Source organism: Propithecus coquereli, unplaced genomic scaffold (assembly GCF_000956105.1).
Source record: "Propithecus coquereli isolate 6110/MARCELLA unplaced genomic scaffold, Pcoq_1.0 Scaffold487, whole genome shotgun sequence".
Classification (NCBI taxonomy): Eukaryota; Metazoa; Chordata; class Mammalia; order Primates; family Indriidae; genus Propithecus; species Propithecus coquereli.
Window position 1 is genome coordinate 491,378 of NW_012150696.1, and position 21,194 is coordinate 512,571.

The 21,194-nt window shown below is 36.3% G+C and overlaps 1 protein-coding gene across 1 annotated transcript in view; it reads right to left on the reverse strand.

The window, feature by feature from the left end:
* LRP6 (low density lipoprotein receptor-related protein 6) overlaps window positions 1-21,194 on the reverse strand; it is a 189,547-nt gene that overhangs the window by 8,493 nt on the left and 159,860 nt on the right. Inside the window, exons 16-19 of the mRNA XM_012655785.1 lie at window positions 10,959-11,168; window positions 8,178-8,303; window positions 3,022-3,258; window positions 2,302-2,412 (exon numbers count right to left, since the gene is read on the reverse strand). Of these exons, the coding sequence (XP_012511239.1) occupies window positions 2,302-2,412; window positions 3,022-3,258; window positions 8,178-8,303; window positions 10,959-11,168 (684 nt within the window). The remainder of the gene's footprint in view (window positions 1-2,301; window positions 2,413-3,021; window positions 3,259-8,177; window positions 8,304-10,958; window positions 11,169-21,194) is intronic.

Consider the following 21,194-nt stretch of genomic DNA (forward strand, 5'->3'; position numbering starts at 1 on the left):
AATTAACAAAAAACATTCATCACCCAAATATTACACCTGCAGCCAGGATATGGCATAGTACACTTCAGTTTTCAGTCCCTGCTATATATCCTGACTGATGATGCCAATGAGGCACCTGTGGGTCAAATAAAACTTATAAACTATATCTAAGTGGTTGCCAACTCCTCTGTATTCTATTTCTGAAATAACTCTGAAATCTATCCCTTCCTTTCCAGCACTGCTGCACTTCCTCTTGATTTAGATCTTCATCATCTTCTGCCTGAACTCCAAAAGCATCCTTTATAAATTACAGGATAGAAGTCATTAGCAGAAAGAATGATCTAGTAGGTTGCAACCAGCATTTACAAAAATAAAACAGAGAATATCACAATGTATTCTATATAATATGGGCAAATACTGTTGTGTGACACTTTTGGTGTTTTATGCATGCACCCACATCTTTGCATTCATCTTGATGTGATCAAAAGAAGCTTGAAAGCAACCAATCTAATAAATTTCCCTGCCTATAATCTTACCACCTCCAACTCCTCTGCTTTACAGCTTTTGTATTCCCTTGGCCATGCTAGTCTTATTCTTGAAATTTCAAATGACTCTCCATTGTTAATGGAATATTGCCTACACTTTTTAGAAGAAGAGCAAAGTCCTCCATGACCTTACCTCTAACTATGTTCTCTCTTGCTGAAACCCCTCAAGAGATACATTATATTTTGGCAGTCCCATTTACATGCAGTTTTCAAAAGATGTGTTTCATTCCTTTCTGCTTTTGAACAGTATAGTCCCTCTGCCTGGAATGCAATTTCTTCCCTCATCTGCATAACAAACACTATTCATTGATCAACACCTGATCTTAAGTACCATTTTTCTAAGGGGGCTTCCTTGATCAACTCCATCTTTGTTCATAAAAAGTTCATACTCTCTCCTTTATACTATTACTTGCATAGATCTCTATTACAGCAATTTTCCTATTACTTATCACAGTTTATTATCAATAGTACCTACTATGAGCCAGGCTATGTGTTTGCCAGGCTAAATGATATATACATTAAATCATTTAATTTTCTCACAGTCACCAGCCTAAGTATCATTATGTTTATTTTAAAGATGAGGAAACTAAGGTTTAACAAGAACAAATAATTTGTTGGTAAGGGAAAGGAGCTAGGATTCAAATTATATTCTTACTGCTACCTCAACTATAGAGGACTCTGAGAAATTTGGTGCAGGTATCATGTATCCTCAGCATATAGCAGTGTCTAATGCTTTGTTGAATAAATGAATAGATTCTGTCTTAATTGAGTAATCCCACTTGAACTTTTTTTTTAAAATTTTTATCTTTTCGAGAAAGGGACTCACTCTGTTGTTAGAGTACAGTGGTGTGATCATAGCTCACTGCAACCTAAAACTCCTAGGTTCAAGCTATCCTCCTGCCTCAGCCTCCCAAGTAGCTGGGACTACAGGGGTGTGCTACCACACCCAGTTGATTTTTCTATTTTTTGTAGAGACGGAGTCTTACTATGTGCTCAGGCTGGTCTTGAACTCCTGGTCTCAATTGATCCTCTCACCTTTGGCTTCCCAAAGTGCTAGGATTACAGGTGTGAGCCATTGCACCCAGCCTTCATTTGAACTTTGTAAAAATACCAGCTTAAAGTCATCATTACAGATGAAAGAGTTTTTAAATGAGTCCTAAATGAGTCTAAATTTTATCAAATAAGTTTGACAGGGTAGACCTGGTTTATGCTAAATTCTATTCAGAATTAAGCTTATCAATTTGTGATACACTGTATGTTAGGGCATTAGTCAATAGTTATGAATTTTATAGAAACTGTAGGTTGTTCAGCCAAGGGTCTCAAAGTCTAGGGGTATATGTTGGCCCAAAGTACCCTTAGGCTACATTTTAAGAAAGCTCTTGAAGTCTTCTAGCCACTGAGAAACTGATAGAAACACTTCAAGAAAACAGAGATAGTTAAACGTGGAACTAACGTTCAGAAACTAAGTTTAGACCACCAATTAATTTCCATGTATCTAAATTATTTGAGAATTTTATAATTTTGGTGTAGTAAAACATTTATTCTTTTCTGGTGCTTTACTAAATATTTCTGTGAAGATTTCTGTGCGTAAGAAAATTGTTGTGTTTGAGGAATTATTGAAAGCAAAGCATTAAAAAAAAATCCCTGCCACAAATAATTAGCTTAATATTAATACTTGTTACTTAATAAGGAAATCTTGATAAATAAACCTCACACATAATGAAAAAAGTATTTTAAAAATTCTCCAAGTAATTTACAAGATCTTAGCACTACTTACAACAATCTAGTTCATCTGATTTGTCACTGCAATCCACGTTATGATCACACTTCTTGTGTTTTCCAATGCACTGACCATTGGCACAGCGGAACTGATCAATCAAACAAAGCACTGGAACAAAATGCAAACAGTTTTCATAAGAAAGTCAAACTCTTGCAGAAGTCAAAAGGTACTTTCTGCATGTAAATGAAAAACAAATTAGATTTTTAGAAATAATGGAAACATTATTCTCTGGGGAGTTCCACTGGTAGAGGGAAAAAGGGAAAAAAAAGTGGATAAAGAAATCCAGTAGGAAATGTCCTATTTTATTCTTCACATTAAATTTCCTCTTTCACTAATAATTTTGTTGGTTACCCTAAAGAAATCTAGAGAACTTTATGGCTTTTACTGTGTTAGTAAGGGAAAGAGAAGACTCTGAAATATTTTATATTGTAATAAATAAATCCACTAATTCAGAGTTCATTGGATATAGGGACTATTTCTACATACTGACAGCCTCATCTCCTATTTCTCAATTTTTCAAAGCTTATTAATCTGTATAAATCTTATACATGTGAAATGAATTAAAACAACTTGGAACATGGTACTATATTCAGACAGGATATGGTCATGTATACTTGAAAACTCCCAATTTACCACTGAGCCAAAACAACACTCTGAATTTTAAATAACTTAATGGAAAAAGGACTGTATGACCAGGCACGGAGGAATTCTGGATACCTTCACAGTTCTTCTCGTCTGATTTATCCTGGCAGTTTGCATCTCCATTGCATCGGAGGGCACCATCAATACACTGCCCACTGGCACACTGGAACTGGGACTCTGAGCATACGGGACAATTGAGTTCGTCACTGTGATCTTCACATTCGGTAAACCCATCGCACCGCCACGCCACAGGGATACAGTCAATTTCCCCCGTGAAACAAGTAAACTGCTGAGGAGAACATGTTGGGGGTTCTTCAAAGGAACAAGGGGAAGAAGAGTGACAAAAATACAATAATGGTCACAGAGAGGTACAAACACAGCTGAGTGAAGCTCATTTAGTATTTAACATATACGAACACTTTATAATAAATACAATTTGTAAACTATCTCATCTAATCAGAGAAGAAATCAAGTTTTTATACTACTTCATTTAGATTCACTAACCTATAAAACTGTGAGGCACAAGTTTCCTCATACACTGTAATTCAAGGAGGATTATAATATTTGCAATCCATTACAATCTCACACATAACCTAGGGATAATTACTATAATCACTAACCTACAAATATTTTAAAGTTAGCACAGAACTCACAAGTTTTCTAGCTCTGAGGTTCCAAAAGTTGGTTTACAAATCCCCTGGGGGTCTCTAAGACCTCTTTCAGGGAACCCACTAGGTCAAAACTATTTTTATAATAACACGAAGATGTCATTTGTTTGTTTGCACTGTATTTGCACTGATGCTACACAAGAAATGCTGGGTAAAACCACTGGCATCTTTGAGGGTTCAAGATTATGGCAAAAATCTGTACTAATAGTCACTGTACTCTATGCAGTCACACACTCACAGTTTAAACGTACAAACAAAAAAAACCATTTTACTTAAGAATGTTCTTGATGAATCAAAAAAAATTAATTATGTTAAAATCAATCCCTGAGCACGTGTCTCTTCAATGTTCCGTGTGATAAAATGGGAAATATGCATAAAGCTCACACTGAAAACCTAAGTGTGATGTTTCTAATGGGAAAGCATTTATTTGATTTGTAAACTCAACTCAAAATGGAACACCATTTTTACCTGAAAGAACGACTGACAGGTAAACTATACAGTAGTTATTTACACTTAGGTATTTGGCAGGAAGTTTTTTTTAAAAAATGAACCAAGTGAGTCTCTTACTTCAAGGAAAACAATAGATAGCATTTGTGGCAAATGATAAAACTGGAGCTTTCAATCAGAAATTAGAGTTTTGGAAAACTTGTATCCAACACTATAAACAAATTCCCAGTACTTAAAAGGTATTTCTGATGACACTGATGGTGATATTAACACGTGATTTTTTTGATATTGCATAATGAAAAGGGTTGAAATCTGAAGATCTGGCAATTTCTGAATGGAATCCCAATATTTCCAAATGACCAAGGTGTGAGTTTACAAAATCATGCCTCAGTAAAAGATCTATTCAGAGTATAAAATAGATCAGTACGTTTTTAATGTGAGAGACTATGAAAAGTGAACTGATATGGTCTCAAATTCCACATTGCAACTAAACCTACAGGAAACTATCACTTGCCAAGATGCAATGTAGAATCCAAGATTATTTGAAAAGGCTATCACAGTCCTCCATTTTCTAACTATATATCTACGGCCTAATTTTCATTTCAACCAAAACTACACATTACAACAGATTGAATATAGAAGTAGAAATGAGAATCCAGTCCAACACTAAGAATATTCACAGAAATGTACAAACAATGCCACTCTTCTCACAAAAATTAGTTAGCTTTAGAAAACATAATTTTCTTAAAATATTTCATTTATGAAAGCAAGGTTTATTATTTTTAATAAATATTTTTAATAAGTTCTTGGTTTTTAATTCTATTGATAGTACATAAATATAACCTATGCAAACAAAAGCTCTTTGAGGTCTTGAATAATTTTTTAAAATGTAAAAATACGTAGAGACCAAATCATTTAAGAACTGCCATTCTTTGTTTTGCAAATGGGGAAACTGAGGGTCAGACAGAGAGTTAAGTGCCCAAGGTCACAGAGCTTCCTATAAGGGATGAGTTAAAAAAAAATTGAAAAGATAGTACTAGAAGGGAGTCCTTACTTTTAGCCCATTGCCTTTACTGCTGTATCACAGGCTGACTTCTTTTAAAAATTTATCTGTTAATAAATTCTCTAGAAAACACGATGTTATTACATGACCATATAATACCTTTTATCTTTAAAAGAGAAAATACTGCAGATTACAGGTAAACACTTTACATGGGGAATTTGAGGGATTTATTTTCCAAGAGCCTATTATGTATTCAGCACTGTATCATGTGGAGAATTAAAACAGATGAAATATGATCTATGTCCTTGAAGAGCTTTGGATTTGGTTGAAGATAGAAGTAACTAATAAACATAAAACAAATGACATTACTGTGAACTGTATGTCACACAACTGCAGTAACAAGTGCTACAATTCAGAGAGAGGGGAGAACAATAACAGCTAGAGAAGATTTCACAGATTATGAGGAAATGAGCTGCACCTTGGAGTAAGATTTAGGATGGGCATGCAAGAAGAGAAATATGTACAAGTAAAGTCACAGAAACAAAGCAAAACAAAGCAGAACATGCCATAGTGATCCTCAAACTCTAAACAGCCAAACAAAAATAAAGTGAGCAAGTTGGAAAGAAAGATAAAATGAAATGGAAAGATAAGACAAGCTCAAATGAGATCATATTTTGAAGGTCTGGCAGAGAAATTGAGATTTTGTATTTATCGCCACTGTAAAATCATATTAAATCACAAAAAGGCATGTACAAAAATGTTCATTGCAGTTTTATTCCTTTTTTTTTTTTTTAAGATGGGGGGTCTCACTATGTTGCCCAGGCTGGCCTGGCATTCATGGGCTCAAGTGATCCTTCCACCTCAGCCTCCCAAGTAGCTGGGACTACAGGTACGTGCCACCACACCCGGTTCTGGTTTTATTTTTATTTATTTATTTATTTTTTTGAGACACGGTCTCGCTCTGTGGCCCAGACTAGAGTGTAGTAGCGTCATCATAGCTCATTGCAACCTCAAACTCCTGGCCTCAAGTGACCCTCCCACCTCAGCCTCCCAAAGTGCTGGGATTCAGGCGTGAGCCACCACGCCCAGTTGGTTTTATTCTTAATAACAAAAAATTGAAAACAATTAGAATGTCCCTTACAGGAGAGTAATAAATTGTAGTATTAGATAATAAAGCACTACTCAGCTATAAAAAGGAAAATCTACTGATATACTTAACTGTACAAATGAATCTCAAAAATATACTAAGCAAGAGAATCCAGACACAACAGAGTACATACATCATGATTTCATTTACCTGAAGTTAAAGAACAGGCAAAACTAACGTATGGGGATAAGAATCAGAACAATAGTTACTTCTGGAATGGAACTGACTGGTAAGGGACATGAGGGTACTTTTCTTAATGGAAATGTTCTGTTATCTTGATTTGGGTGTTGCTAACACAGCTGTATATGTCTGTCAAAGCTCACTAACTACCCATTTATACATATATTAAAAAAAAAACATATCTGAACTAAATAATAATCACTAAATGTGCAAGCAAAAAAAAAAAAAATCAAAGGCCCTTTAAAAGGCATTTTCTAACTGGAAGATTCTCAGTTTTATCTATGTTATCATTACCATAACGGGGTTATTTTTCTAAAGTAACAGTCTAGCAACCTGATTTGGAAACACATGCTATTTTGGTTTGTGTGGTAAAATATACATAACTTTAAATTTACCAATTTTAAAGGGTACAGCTCAATGACATTAAGTACATTCACATTATTGTGCAATTCTTGCTAATTTTTTAAATTCAAGTACCAGAGCTTAACTTTTATTGTGCTCATGTCTGATCTCCCTAACTAGATTGTAAGCTCTTTCTCAAAGATCTTCAAATCCCCTATCATCCAAGCAGAGTGTCCACAGCAGCTACTCAATACATACATTAGTTATTTTTTTTAACTTAAAGTCAGAAGAATAAAATTTATTTGTAATCCTACCCACCTGATCAACAATTTTTATATTTTGAGAACACATTTTCTTTCGATCTTTCTTTACAGAAATATATACTTTATGTACTTGTCACTGCAGTAGAAAACACCATTTTAATAACTTTTTGCCCCCACTTGAGCCAGCATTTTGGCAACATTTTTACACCAACTTCATGATCATGACATTTAATAGCTGAATAAACTCAATTATTTTACTTAATAATTTTCCTACCATTAGATATTAGATTGTTTTTAATTTTTTTGCCACTGTAGTTAACAGCATGATGTAGTCTTTTTCCTTCAGTTGAATTAACTTAGAATTATCACCAAAAGGAGGATTTCTGAATTAAGGGTATGAATACTATTACAATGTTTGAGACTGCCACACTATGATTTAACAAAGGAATGTATCAATTTGCTATGCTCCATGAGTGATCAAACCAATTTTAGTACATTATCATTAGACTCAGTGATATCTTTTTAAAAATCTTTTTTTTTGCTGATAAATAAGAAAAACAATGGGAAATTATTGGAGGATTCGAACCAAAAAATATTCTTTTCACTGGACATACTCCTGACAATGATACATAAATTGATAGAATCTACTAGAATTCAGTGGATGAAAATTATAGGAGGTAGAATTAATTGATTTTGTTATGCTCTCAGGGGATAGAGAAGCTACATTATTATTAGGAAATACACGTATTCACAGGCAGAGTTTCACAGGCTGAAAAATGTGCTAATATATTAATACATACAAAGGAAAATATTCAGTTTTAAAGAAAGGAAGAAAATCTTGTCATTTATAACAATACAGACGAACCTGAGGGCATACTGTTAAGTGAAATAAGCGAAGCACAGAAAGACAAATACTGCATGATTTTACTTACATGTGGAGTGTAAAAAATTCAAAATCATTGAAAGAGTAAAATGGTGGTTACCATAGGCTGGGAGATGAAGGGACTGGGTAAAAAAGGAAAAAAAGGAAAAAGAATAACCCAAAAGACTAATGTAGTACAGATAAATGGAATACAAGTAACCAATTAGGTTAGGAGACAGAACAACTTCACGGCCCAATTATAGAAGACTAGACTAATGCTGGCATCTAGGCTTGCAAGAGGAAATTACAACATATTTACCTCCACATGATAGCTCATCTTGAAGCAGAACCAGGTGCATGGGGCAAGAACACCTTGTAGTACCATCTCCCTTTACAAGACAAATATGTGAACAGCCACCATTATCCTGAGCACAAGGGTGCTGTCCTGCAAAAAAAAAAAAAAAAAGAAGAAGAAAGAAAGAAAAGAAAGGAAAAAAGAAAAAGGGAAAACTCTGTCAAAATCAATCATTTATAAATTACGAAGAAAACCAAACATAAAATCAGCTTGGACTTTAATTTCTACACAAATGATTCCTCACTCCATCTTCACACAACCGACAAGACAATATTTCTATCTAAACACTGTCTTTATTTATTTTTTATTTTTGTAGAGACAGTGTCTATGTTGCCCAGGCTGTAGCCTCAAACTCCTGGCCTCAAGCAATACTCCCACCTTGGCCTCTTGCCTCCCAAAGTGCCGGGATTACAAGCGTGAGCCACTATATCCAGCTGGCCATTGTCTTTATACACAAAATATTTTAAGCAAGGTAATGGCACAATCGTTAATTTTTGTGAAGACAAAAAGTTGACGATTGAAACTAAAAAACTACTAGGGAGAATGCTGAGACATGGATAGCATTCTATTTAAGATATAAGAATTCTCCTATATTAAAGATTTTAACTCAAATTCTATATTTATAAAAGATGCTTTCACTCAAAAATTGTATTTTAATGAGAAATCCATTGAAAATTAAAGACTTATTAGAAGAAAAACCTTAGAGACACATGGAACTGAACCATTCAGAGACAGACAAAATTATTTGCTTGGTCAATTGCAAAAGATAACTTGCAATATTACAAATGTCTAATTCCTTCATATTCGGGGTAAGTTAAATAAACAAACCATTAGGCAATTTTTCAAAGTCTGTTTCACAAGTTGTGTTTAAAGAAATCATTGTTTTGAATTTCCTATCTAACCTGGGTTAAAAGCAACTTGACACATGTCATTACAAAATATCAACATCTAATGTAGTCACCATTTAAAATCTGACTCTTCTAAAATAACACTGGTCTTCCTTCAGTTTATGCTGATAAGATTGGGGGATTCAGCTATCTACAAATGGGCATATTGTCTGTCTAAAACAGACATTGTAAGCTTTGCACAGTGGCAGTATCATAGCCAATGAGGTTTATCCGAGGCACAATTACTGCAAACTGAAAAAATAAAACAGACATCGTAAATTATATTAAATGTACAACCTACATAGATAGCAGTGTTTCTCAACTTTTTAATTCCATGACACTTTAGATGTAATCTCATTCCATCAAAAATTTCATTCCCTTTAATGTTATTAGGAATTTTACAAAATGATTTTCCAAATATAAAGCCATATTTAAATGTTGAGTTACGTAAAGAAGACACTCCCTGTGAAATTCTGAAACCTCTATTGAGACTTTCTGTAGTAAAATATTCATATATCAACTGAATAAATAACTTAGGTATTATGTCATTATTACCTTATTTCTATTAAACGTTCAGTATGCATTACACGTCACAACATAAAATGACAACAATTCTAACTTTCTAATTCTCAAATACCTCTAACTTTACTTCTAAGTTCACGAATGGTAGCAACATAATGAACACATGAACTGAACAAGCAATGATAGTCTCATTTCTTTATTCTCCTTTCATGTTTCGATTAGATTTGAAAGCACTGTGCTGAGAAGTTAATGAGTTTCAACAGTTCTCTCTTTAGTACTCCATCTGACATTAGCATTCCTGGTACCATCATGTAAGACCTATAATAGTGATTGCTATGAGGGTACTTTGATGATAGACATGTATTAACAAGAAACTAGGCCAAAATGATTAGCCATTTTCAAAAGTTTTCAATAAAATTAAAAAAAATTTATGACTACTTTTCTGAGCTGGGAATTAAAAAATTTATCCAAGAGGGGGAAAAAACAAGCACTTACTGATTTAACCACAGTCTTTTCTATGTTCACACACTAACGTTTAGTTTGTTTTTCTTAAGAATAAGGTTAATCCATGTAACTATATTTCTCATTATATAAAATATAATTTTTAATTTTGTTCAAACTATGGGGTACAGAGGGAAGAAAAGAAATAGATGCTTTATACTACCACGGTATTCTTAAAGGAACTGAAAGAAATAAAGAGAAGGCATGACAGCCGTAGTCATTGTAACCTGGAGAAATCTTTTTTTTTTTTTTTTTTTTTTTTGAGACAGAGTCTCACTCTTTTGCCCGGGCTAGAGTGCCGTGGCAGGCGTCAGCCTAGCTCACAGCAACCTCAAATTCCTGGGCTCAAGCGATCCTCCTGCCTCAGCCTCCCGAGTAGCTGGGACTACAGGCATGCACCACCATGCCCGGCTAATTTTTTCTATATATTTTTAGTTGTCCGATTAATTTCTTTCTATTTTTAGTAGAGATGGGGTCTCGCCCTTGCTCAGGCTGGTCTCGAACTCCTGAGCTCAAACAATCCACCCGCCTCGGCCTCCCAGAGAGCTAGGATTACAGGCGTGAGCCACCGTGCCCGGCCAAGAAATTATTTTAAATGAGCAAGACCATGCCTTTCCTCCATTTCTGGTTTATAAGGAGAAGAATATGTTTAATTTGAAAAAGCTCCCAGGTGAGCTTGATACAGGCTTTAAAAGCATGAAGAGTTCAAAAAAATGACAAAATTAAAAGTGAATGAAACTCTTTAAGACAAAAGAGGTCAAAAAGACAGAAAAAGACACATTTCTTAAAATGAACATTAAGTCCTCCAAATTAGCATTACCCCATCAGCACTTACTATATTCCTGAAGGTTCAGCTCCTTCACTGCATGAATGTCACTAAGCTGGGCAATTCGAGCCTGGACTTTCGTTCTACCCTCTTGACCTGTCATGTCAATTTTTTCAATCATTTGCTGCTGCTTATCAATCCAATAGAGCCAGTTTTCAAACACAGTCAGTCCCACAGGCTGCAAGATATTGGAGTCTTCTAAAACTATCCGGTTGGCACCTTGAAAAGGGAGAAAATTCAACAGAATGATTCCTGTGGGTCATATCATACTTTCAACTACTTCATGACTACCAATAAGATTCTAAAAGCATGGAAAAGGAAAATATGTTAAGCTCTCTATCATGAAATTTGAAAGTCATGCTGATATACGGACACCAGAAAATAGACAATAAATAGACATTCATGTGCAATCAAGACCAAGTAAGTGCCCAATACACAGCAAATACTCTAGTTCATAGAAATGTAGAATTTAGAGCAGTAGTTAAAAAATTTAATTATCAGAGTCCATTTTTCAAATTAAATTTTATGAAAAATCTTAGCTTATATGTAAAACACATGAAAATGGCACTTCTCTGGAGGAAGCAGTGGTGGGGAACCCAGAACTTTGTAGTCCTGGTGTCCCCCACTTGTGGAGGACACCTGAGGCATCCACAAAGAACAACTCTACCCTCACTCCACCTGGCTTCTCAGAATACAGTTTGAAAAAAATGACTGACTGAGAATTTACCTAGTGCAAACCTCACCCCAAGGTAAGAATTATTTCCACATCACAGAGCCACCCATACTCTGAAGAACGAACTTGTTCTACTGTTAGACAGTGAGAAAGTTCTTTCATACAGTGGGCTGAAATCTGTGTCCATGTACCTCTCCTGTTCATGGTTCTCTCTAACTCAAAAAGAAAAATATACTCATTCCTTCCCTCTTCTCCCTAAGAGTCCTTCAAGTATTTACAGAAAGTTTTCATGGTTCCTAAGTCCTGAGTTCAATCAAAGAAAGACATTAGTTAATATATTGGAAATACCAAGGAAAGTTCTAGGAAATAGGCAAGTATACTGCAAAGTTGTAATATTAATAAATGAAGAAAAGTGGGAAGACATTCCAGATGGGAAAGCATTGCCTAAGTCAACATTCAGATCCATGGTAGGTTAAGCACAAGTTTACTTATGTTCCCTCCAAAACCTCTACTACAATGGTGGTTAAGGAAAAAAAAGACATAAACTGGTAAGGACAAAGAAGGACAAAGAGCAGAGAAGTGATATGAAATTTGGAAGTTGCAGAACAGATAGATGAGGGATAATAACATAGCAGCCCAGAGCAGCCAACAATGAAACCAATTAGCTCAGAAACTGGAAGCACCAGGTATTTTAGAAATGAGCATAGGTAGGAGTTATATGGTTGGGGTTGAAAGGAGAGTAGTAATTAAAAATATGTATAAGAAGTTAATGCAGCTCCTAGATCTCCTCCCTTACTCTGGCAGAAGACTGAAGATATGCTTTCTAAAGAGGGTGAACCAAACTTTAATATACTAGGCAAAAACAAAGAGTGCCATAAATGGGTCACAGGGGAATTACTTAGAAGTCTACTTTCTAATTGGTGAGACCCTCTCCAACATCCTTCAAGAACACCAGGTAGCCCACTTTTATCCTCATGCATGAGACTGGAAGATTTCCCTATAGGAAAAAACAAAAACAAAACAATGAACAAAAACAATAAAAAAAATCCTGAAGGGTTGGGCAAGGTGGCTCACACATGTAATCCTAGCACTTTGGGAGGCCCAAGGCAGGATCCAGATCACCTGAGGCCAGGAGTTCAAGACCAGCCTGAGCAACATAGCCAGACTCTGTCTCTACCAAAAAAATTAGAAAAATTAGCCAGGTGTGGTAGCATGTACTTGTAGTCCCAGCTACTCAGGAGGCTGAGGCAGGAGGATTGCTTGAGCCCAGGAGTTTGAGGTTGCAGTGAGCTATGATAACACCACTGTACTTTCTTAGGCAACAGAGCGAAACCCTGTCTCCCAAAAAAAAAAAAAAAAAAAAATTCATCAAAGTTCAAGTGAGATTACTCAGTAAGACTTAATATCCAAGAGTAAAGAACTCCAGATGTCACCCGGGAGTCCCATTAGAAAACAGCCAGATCTCTACAAGAAACTTACGAGTCACAAGCAGCAGCATAAGTCAGCATTTTTAGTGCCTCGTACTAAATATAAACAGACAATTAAGGATTACCAAATTGTTTTAAAAAAATTTACCTTAAAATTTGAAGCCCAAGACAAATAGAACAAAGGAACTTGGAAAAAAAGACACAATTAAGAACAGAAGAAAATAAGTTGATAGCAATTTTTAAAAACTAAAGAATAAGATGCATTCAGAGAACAAAAAAGAGCCCTTGGAAACTAAAAGCATTATACTTAGAAATTAAAAAAAAATTCCCTAAGAGGGTTGGAAGATAAATTTAAGAAGCGCTCCTAGAAAGTAGAACCAAAAGACAAAGAGATGGACAACAGGTAAGAAAAATACAGTTACAGTCAAGAAGGTCCAGCACCAAAATAAAAGTTCCAGAATGAGAAAATGGAAAATAAATTATCAAAAAAAAAAATATAAGAAAATGTTCTACAACTCAAGCTGTAAGTTTCCAGATAGAAAGGACCCACCTAGTTAGTAACCAGTGGAAGGAAGGAAGGAAGGAAGGAAGGAAGAAAGGAAAGAAGGAAGGAGGGAGGGAGGGAGGGCACAAAGGCACATTATCAAATTTGAGGACATTGGGGAAAAAGAGAAGATGTTAAAAGCTTCTGGAGGGAAAAATAAAGAATCACATATAAAGATTAAGGAATTACAACGACATCGTACTTCTCAATGACACAAGATGTTCAAAGACAATGGAGTTGTATCTCCAAAATTCTGAGAGAAAATTGCTATAAAACATGAAAACAAATTATCAACCAAGTGTGAGGAGGAAAAAAGTTTCAAACAAACAAAATCAAGAACTTTAATCTCCTATGAGCCCCTTTTCAAGGAGGTGCTAGAAGATGGTCTGTATTAAGAAAAGGGAATTAACCAAAAGAAAGAGAGTCCAGAAAACTGCAGGTTCAGCACCAAGGAGACTGGAAAGTGCAATCCCAAGATAAGGAAGAAAGGAAGTTGGCCTAGGAAGCAAGCAAATCCAGACTGTAGCAAAATGATGAAGAAATCCAGGAGGTATGCTTTCAATTAAAAAAGAAAAAGAGATGGACTGCTTGATGCATCTACATGTATTGAAACAATATTTACATTGGATGAGTATTAACTGCTGGGAGAAAAAAGTTATAGAAGGAAATATAGCTAATAGTATAATATTTTCATAGCCATAAATAATAAAGTCTAGACTTAAAAATTATGGCACTAGGTCCTTTCTATCCGGAAACTTATACCTTGAGTTCTGGAAAGTTCATAAATATGCCAGGAGGATGGAAAGAAATTCATATGGATATTTTCAGGACATATGGTTTAAGATAGCAAAATCTTTATCTTCCATCTAAGGAAATCAACTTATGATGTCTAAAATTGAGAAATCAAGAAATAGGAGTTTAAAGCAAAGTTATTTATAAACAAGTGAAAGTGGATGCCTCTGAGAGTGGGAACTGAGCAAGAAAGAAGATAGCAGTAGACTTGTTTTTCTTGTTATAAGACAAATATTTTCATAAATATTTACAGTTATTACTTTAACGAAAATTAAAATTCAATTTAAAACAGTAAAAAGAGAGTGCTTGAAAAAGATTAGTTGTTGACAATGGAAGTATGGTTTCAAGGAGACAACTGGGGAAAAAGGGAAGTGAACGGTGAGGCTGCAGAACTCCAGACCTGAGAAGGACGGGATCTGCTTTGACAGCAGTGAGAAAGAAGTGTTAGTAAAACACTGGAATCAACAAGGAAAAGATGCTTATTTGTTCAACAAACTAAGCATCACTAGGTGTAATCCACTAGGCTCTGTGGTGACTAAAAATATGAAATAGAAAAAAATATCATGGTAAAAGCTTATGATTATCTGTTCATATATAAGGAAGAAAAAAAAAGCAAAGTGACAGTAAGCTTTTTCAGAGAAGAGAAAAGGACGAAACATTTTTTTTTTTTTTTTTTTTTTTTTTGAGACAGAGTTTTGCTCTGTTGTCCCAGCTAGAGTATCGTGGTGTCAGCCTAGCTCACAGCCACCTCAAACTCCTGGGCTCAAGTGATCCTACTGCCTCAGCCTCCCGAGTAACTGGACTACAGGCATGCGCCATCATGCCCGGCTAAATTTTTCTATATATTTTTTAGTTGTCCAGCTAATTTCTTTCTATTTTTAGTAGAGACAGAGTCTTGCTCTTGCTCACGCTGGTCTCGAACTCCTGAGCTCAAACAATCCACCCGCCTCGGCCTCCCAGAGTGCTAGGATTACAGGTGTGAGCCACCACGCCCGGCCAAAACATTTCTTTTTATGAGGCCAATGTAACCTTGATGGCAAAACCCCAACAAATATTGTAAGAAAGGAAAACTACAGGGTAATTCTTTCTCATGAGATAGATACAAAAATCTTAAAATAAAACATCAGCAAATAAAATCCAGCAATATATAAAAAGAATAATGTATCATGGTAAATTTTATTTATTCCTTAATTTGATAAAGAAATTTTCATCTACAGAAAAACCTTAGCAAACATAATATTTAATCATGAAGTATTGAATGCTTCCCCCAAGATCAAGAAAAACCAAGGATTCTATTATTCTATTCAACATTGTATTACAGGACCCAGCCAGTGTAATAAGGCAGAAAGGAAAAAAGGACTGGAAAGGAAAAACTAAAACTTTCATTACCTGTAGAATTATGATTCTATAATATACAAAATTCTAAAGATAAATGTATTTAGCAAAGCTTCTCAGTACAGGCTCAATACACCAGAGGGAGGGAAAAATAACTTTTATTTCTATATTCCAGATATAACGAGAAAATTAAATATTATGAATTTAGAATACTCTTTCATTCAAAAACACCAAATATCAAGAAATAATAACTCTAATGAAAGATAGGCAAGGCCTCAACATAACTATAAACTATGAAAACTATAAAACATTGAGAGAAATTAAAGATCTAAATAAAAAGAGAGCTATGCCATGTTCATGGCTTGGAAGGTTAATATTATCAAGAAAATAATTCTTTCTAAACTGATTTATCAATTTAATGCAAGCCCAATGACCATCTTAGCTGGTTTTTTTGAGGGAGGGGGAAGTGGAAACTCACAAGCTTATTCTATAATACAATGTATATAGAAATTGCAAAGGGTCAATCTTAAAGGTGATCTTAAAGAAATATTAAAGATACAGGTAAACCGATTGCAAAGAAATAGATAATAATTAAGACAGTATATTATAGGTAATGGCAAAGTGACCAAGGGAACACCAGAGTCTAGAAACAAACTCACACAAATATAATCACCTCATTTATGACAACGGTAGTACTAGACAGCAGTGGGGAAAAGATGGTCTTTCCAATAAATGACGCTGAATCAAACAGTAAGGTGGAAAAACACAAATTCTAACTCCTTCCTCACATTAAACACAAAAATAAATTCCAGGTGGATTATAGATCTCAAAAAGAAAAATTAAAAAAAACACAAACAAGACAGTATCTTTGTGACTTTGTAGTAGATAAAGATTTTTTAACATAAAAGGTGCTAATCATAAAAGGAAAAATAATAAACTGCACTACATTAAAATTAAGAGCTTCCTTTTCATCTAAACTGGAAAAGTAAAAAAGATAAGCCACGAACTGGGAGAAGATTTATGCAATACATACCTTTGACCAAGGATTCATAACCAGAATGTACAAAGAACCCCATACATCAACAGACTTTCAAGTTACCAGCACACTTTAATCTTACACAAAACTGTTCTGGAAATTAGAAAATTAGGGAATACTCTCAACATATTTTAAGAAGCTAATATAACTTCAATATCAAAACCAAAGATAGTTTTAGAATGCTAAGTCATAAGCTAATCTGCCCAGTAAGCTAATTTCAGCAACACATTTCAAAATGCATCATAAACAAGTTGGATTTAACTCATGAAAAAAGCATGATAATGGCACAGGTTAATAATCTATGCAACAGAACAGATTCATGCAATAAAATTCAAGAACTGACTCATGGCTAGGTGAGGTGGCTCATGCCTATAATCCTAGCACTCTGGGAGGCCGAGGTAGGAGGATTGCTTGAGCTCAGGAGTCTGAGACCAGCCTGAGCAAGAGCGAGACCCCGTCTCTACTAAAAATAGAAAATATTAGCTGGGCATAGTGGCGCACACCTGTTGTCCCAGCTACTCAGGAGACTGAGGCAGGAGTATCACCTGAGCCTGGGAGTTTGAGGTTTCAATAAGCTACAATGTCGATGCTGTACTCTAGCCTGGGCAAGAGAGTGAGACTGCCTCAAAAGAAAAAAAGGATCACTATAGAGAAAACTATAAAGATGTACTAAAAATTATTAAACAAGACCAAAGCAAAAAAAGAAAAAAAAAAAAAAAAAGGATACTCATGCTTACTTTAGCAGCGCATACTTAAAAAAAAAAGGAATACTCCATAGTCATGGATAAAAAGAACGAATTTCCTAAACATGCCAATTCTCCCCCAAGATACATGAAACTTAATAGATTAATATTCTGAATACATAAAGACTTTCTACAAATCAGACATAAAAGGCTATGAACCACAAATTCACAGAAGAAATACAAATGACCAATAAATATACAAAAGATTTTGTTAAGTCTCAATAGCAAACAGGGAAATAAAAATTTTATTAATGAGATAAGCCTTTTAAACTATTGGATTGGATAAAAGCCTGAGTGCCTCCCAGCAACAACTACTGGGACTGTGGACTAGAGAATTTCCACTTGGGGGTATTTATTACCTGGCTACGGGACACTAACTGAAGCTACCCCTGTGACTGAAGGACATAAAATGATCTTGAAACCTGAAATACCTATGCTGTCTTATGTGATGTCAGAGAAACACTTGAATGAGGACAGCTGTGCCCAGAGAGTACACAATAAAACGGCGATGGTTTATACAGGATCATGCTACCTGGGGAAGGCAAGGGGGAAATACAAGCAGGAAGCTTTTTCTTTCCCTAGGACTGACTCTGGAACTGTGTGACGAGTGGCTGGATTCCATTGTCACTTCGGCAGAACCTTATAAACAGCTCTCAATTGACTGACAAAGAGCTGCTTGGTTTGTGGATGACAGTTTCAAGATGAATGGACAATACCCTATTTAGAAGGACACCACTCTAATCGAAGAAGGCAAAAATGAATCAGCTCAGTGGGCTGAACTGCATGCTGAAGAACTGAACAGTGGTAAAAGCTCCCCTGGGTTTGGGATTCCACTGACTCATGGTCAGGGAGAATGGCAATGGAAACCTCTCCTATTAAAGGCGTGACCATGTGGGGCTCAAATTTCTAGCCCTATGAAAATTTGAGGGGTACATACATGTCGCTGTCTATCAGAAGACAATGCAGAGATGGGCTGAATCCAGACATGTTTCTTCCTTTCTTTTCTTTTCTTTTTTTTTTTTTGAGACAGGGTCTTGCTCTGTCACCCTGGCTAGAGTGCAGTGGTATCACTGTAGCTCACTGAAACCTCCAAACTCTTGGGCTCAAGTGATCCTCCTGCCTCAGCCTCCTGAGCAGCTGGGACTTCAAGCATGTGCCATCACACCTGGCTAATTTTTCTATTTTTTTGTAGAGATGGGGGTCTCGCTATGATGCTCAGGCTGGTCTTGAACTCCTGGCCTCAGGTGATCCTCCCAAAGTGCCAGGATTACAGGCGTGAGCCACCACACCCATCCTAGACATGTTCCTTTTGCACACTCTTAGGCACATAATGCCAATAAAGAAATGTTCTGTCTCATGATTAGAGCTGGAGGTCATTACGTTAAGTGAAATAAGCAGGCACAGAAAGACAAATACAGCGTGTTTTCACTCATGTTGGTGCTAAAAAAGTTGATCTCATGGAGGTAGGAGCAGAATGATAGATACCAGAGGCTGGGAAGGGGGTGTGGTTGGGGGTTGGGAGGATGAAGAGAGGTTGGTTAATGTGTATAAACATACAGTTAGGTAGAAGGAGTAAGTTCTAATGTTTCATAGCATAGTTGGGTGACTACAGTAAACAATTTATATTTCAAAATATATTGAGTATTTTACAATAGCTAGAAGAGAAGACCTGAAATGTTTCCACCACACAGAAATGATAAATACTGGAGGTGAAGAATACTCTAAATATCCTGACATGATCATTACACATTCTATGCATGTAACAAAATATCCCGTGTACCCCGTAAATATATACAAATATTATGTATCAATAAATTTTTTTAATTTAAAAAAAAAGAACTATTCTATCTGCCAACAAAAGAGAAAGAGACTGCCAATGGCTCTAGGGCAGATTCCGATTCCCTGGTGAGAAGGCCCTGAACACAGGGGGCAATGAGACCGACGCTGGTAGCCCTGGGGAACTACAAATGGGCCCTGACAGGAATAGACACTCACTCTGGATTAAGCTTTGCTTACCTAGTAGAACATGCAAATGCTCAGAGTACTATTAAAATACCAGAACAGGCCCAGCATGGTGGCTCCCACCTGTAATCCTAGCACTCTGGGAGGCCAAGGTGGAAGGATCACTTGAGCTCAGGAGTTCGAGACCAGCCTGAGCAAGAGCGAGACCCCATCTCTACTAAAGATAGAAAAACTAGCCAGGTGTCGTGGTACGCATCTGTAGTCACAGCTACTCGGGAGGCTGAGGCAGGAGAATCACTGGAGCCCAGGAGTTTGAGCTTGCAGTGAGCTATGATGATACCACTACACTCTACCCGAGCGACAGAGCGAGTCTCGAAAAAAAAAAAAAAAAACACACCTAGAAATAGTACATGGATCTGGCCAGTCATTTCTTCAGACGAAGAAACATACTGTACAGCCTGTAATGTCCAACAATGGGCAAAGAAATATCCTCCTAAGAGTAATAGTTTGATAGAGAAGTGGAACAGGCAATCAAAACATTGGCTGTCTAAAACAGAGGGAGATGAAAGTCTAAAGGGCTGGCTTACACACCTTCACAAGTGTGTGCTCACACTCAACATGAGTGGGACTAAAGGAGTATCCCACTAGCTGTTTTTCTGGTTGGTGTAGGGAACAGGCCATGGGGAAGAATGCTGGTGTTAACTATGCAATTCTTGCCAGGGAAGAGTACACTGCTATATGATTGCATTCTTCGTTTCTTTCTTCCCCATACCACATCAACTTCCCCCCTCCTACCTGATGCAGTAGTGGTCCTAGGAACAAGGTTGCAACTGTAAGTGCTCGAAACGGGGATGATTCCTAAGCAAAACGACTGCAAGTATGTTTTTAAACCTTATGTCAGAATTCCTAAGGGCCTGATGGAGGTGGGTTGTGCCTTCACTCCACCTCATTAAATTGGGGCTAAGAGTGAATGCAGCTATATTGCCTGGCAGTAAAAGATGGCTCACTAATTTTATACCTAGGTAACCTTACCCTATGTAAATGGGAGTGGACTGGGGCGGGGGAAGCACTGGCTAGACTCGTATCGCTGCCTACAATATAGACCAGCACAGTGGCCAATTTCTAATGTCCCTTCCAAAAGTGAAAAAGTTTGAGTATTAATGGAGAGAAGAAATAGTAGTGAAGGGTAAAAGAATAATAAATGGGTTATAAATTGAGGGAAATCTAATATATAACCTCCAGGGAGGGGGAAGGCTAAAGGTTAAGTTGAACACCAATGGTTTAATCAATCATGCCTAGGTAATAAGACCTCCCTAAAAACCCAAAGGACAGAATCTGGAAAGCTAAACACCTGAGGTTCCTGAGAGTGGTATGCCCAGAGAGGGCATGGAAGCTCTGGGCCCCTTCACCCACACTTTGCCATATATATCTCTTCATCTGTATCCTTTGTAATATCCTTTATAATAAACCAGTAAATGTAAAAACAGAACACTACTGTATTGGTAAAAATCTAGAAGTCTGACAATTCCAAGTGCTGGAGTGGCAACTCTCCTATGTTGCCAGTGGGAACTTCAAATTGATATAATTGCTTCACCACCTAGAAGTATCTAGTCAAGTTAAATATATACATATCATGCTACATAGCAATTCCACTACTAGTTTTAGGCCATAGAGAAATGTTCAAACAAGAACATTCACTGCAGCACTGTTTTTAATGGCAAAAAAATGGAAAT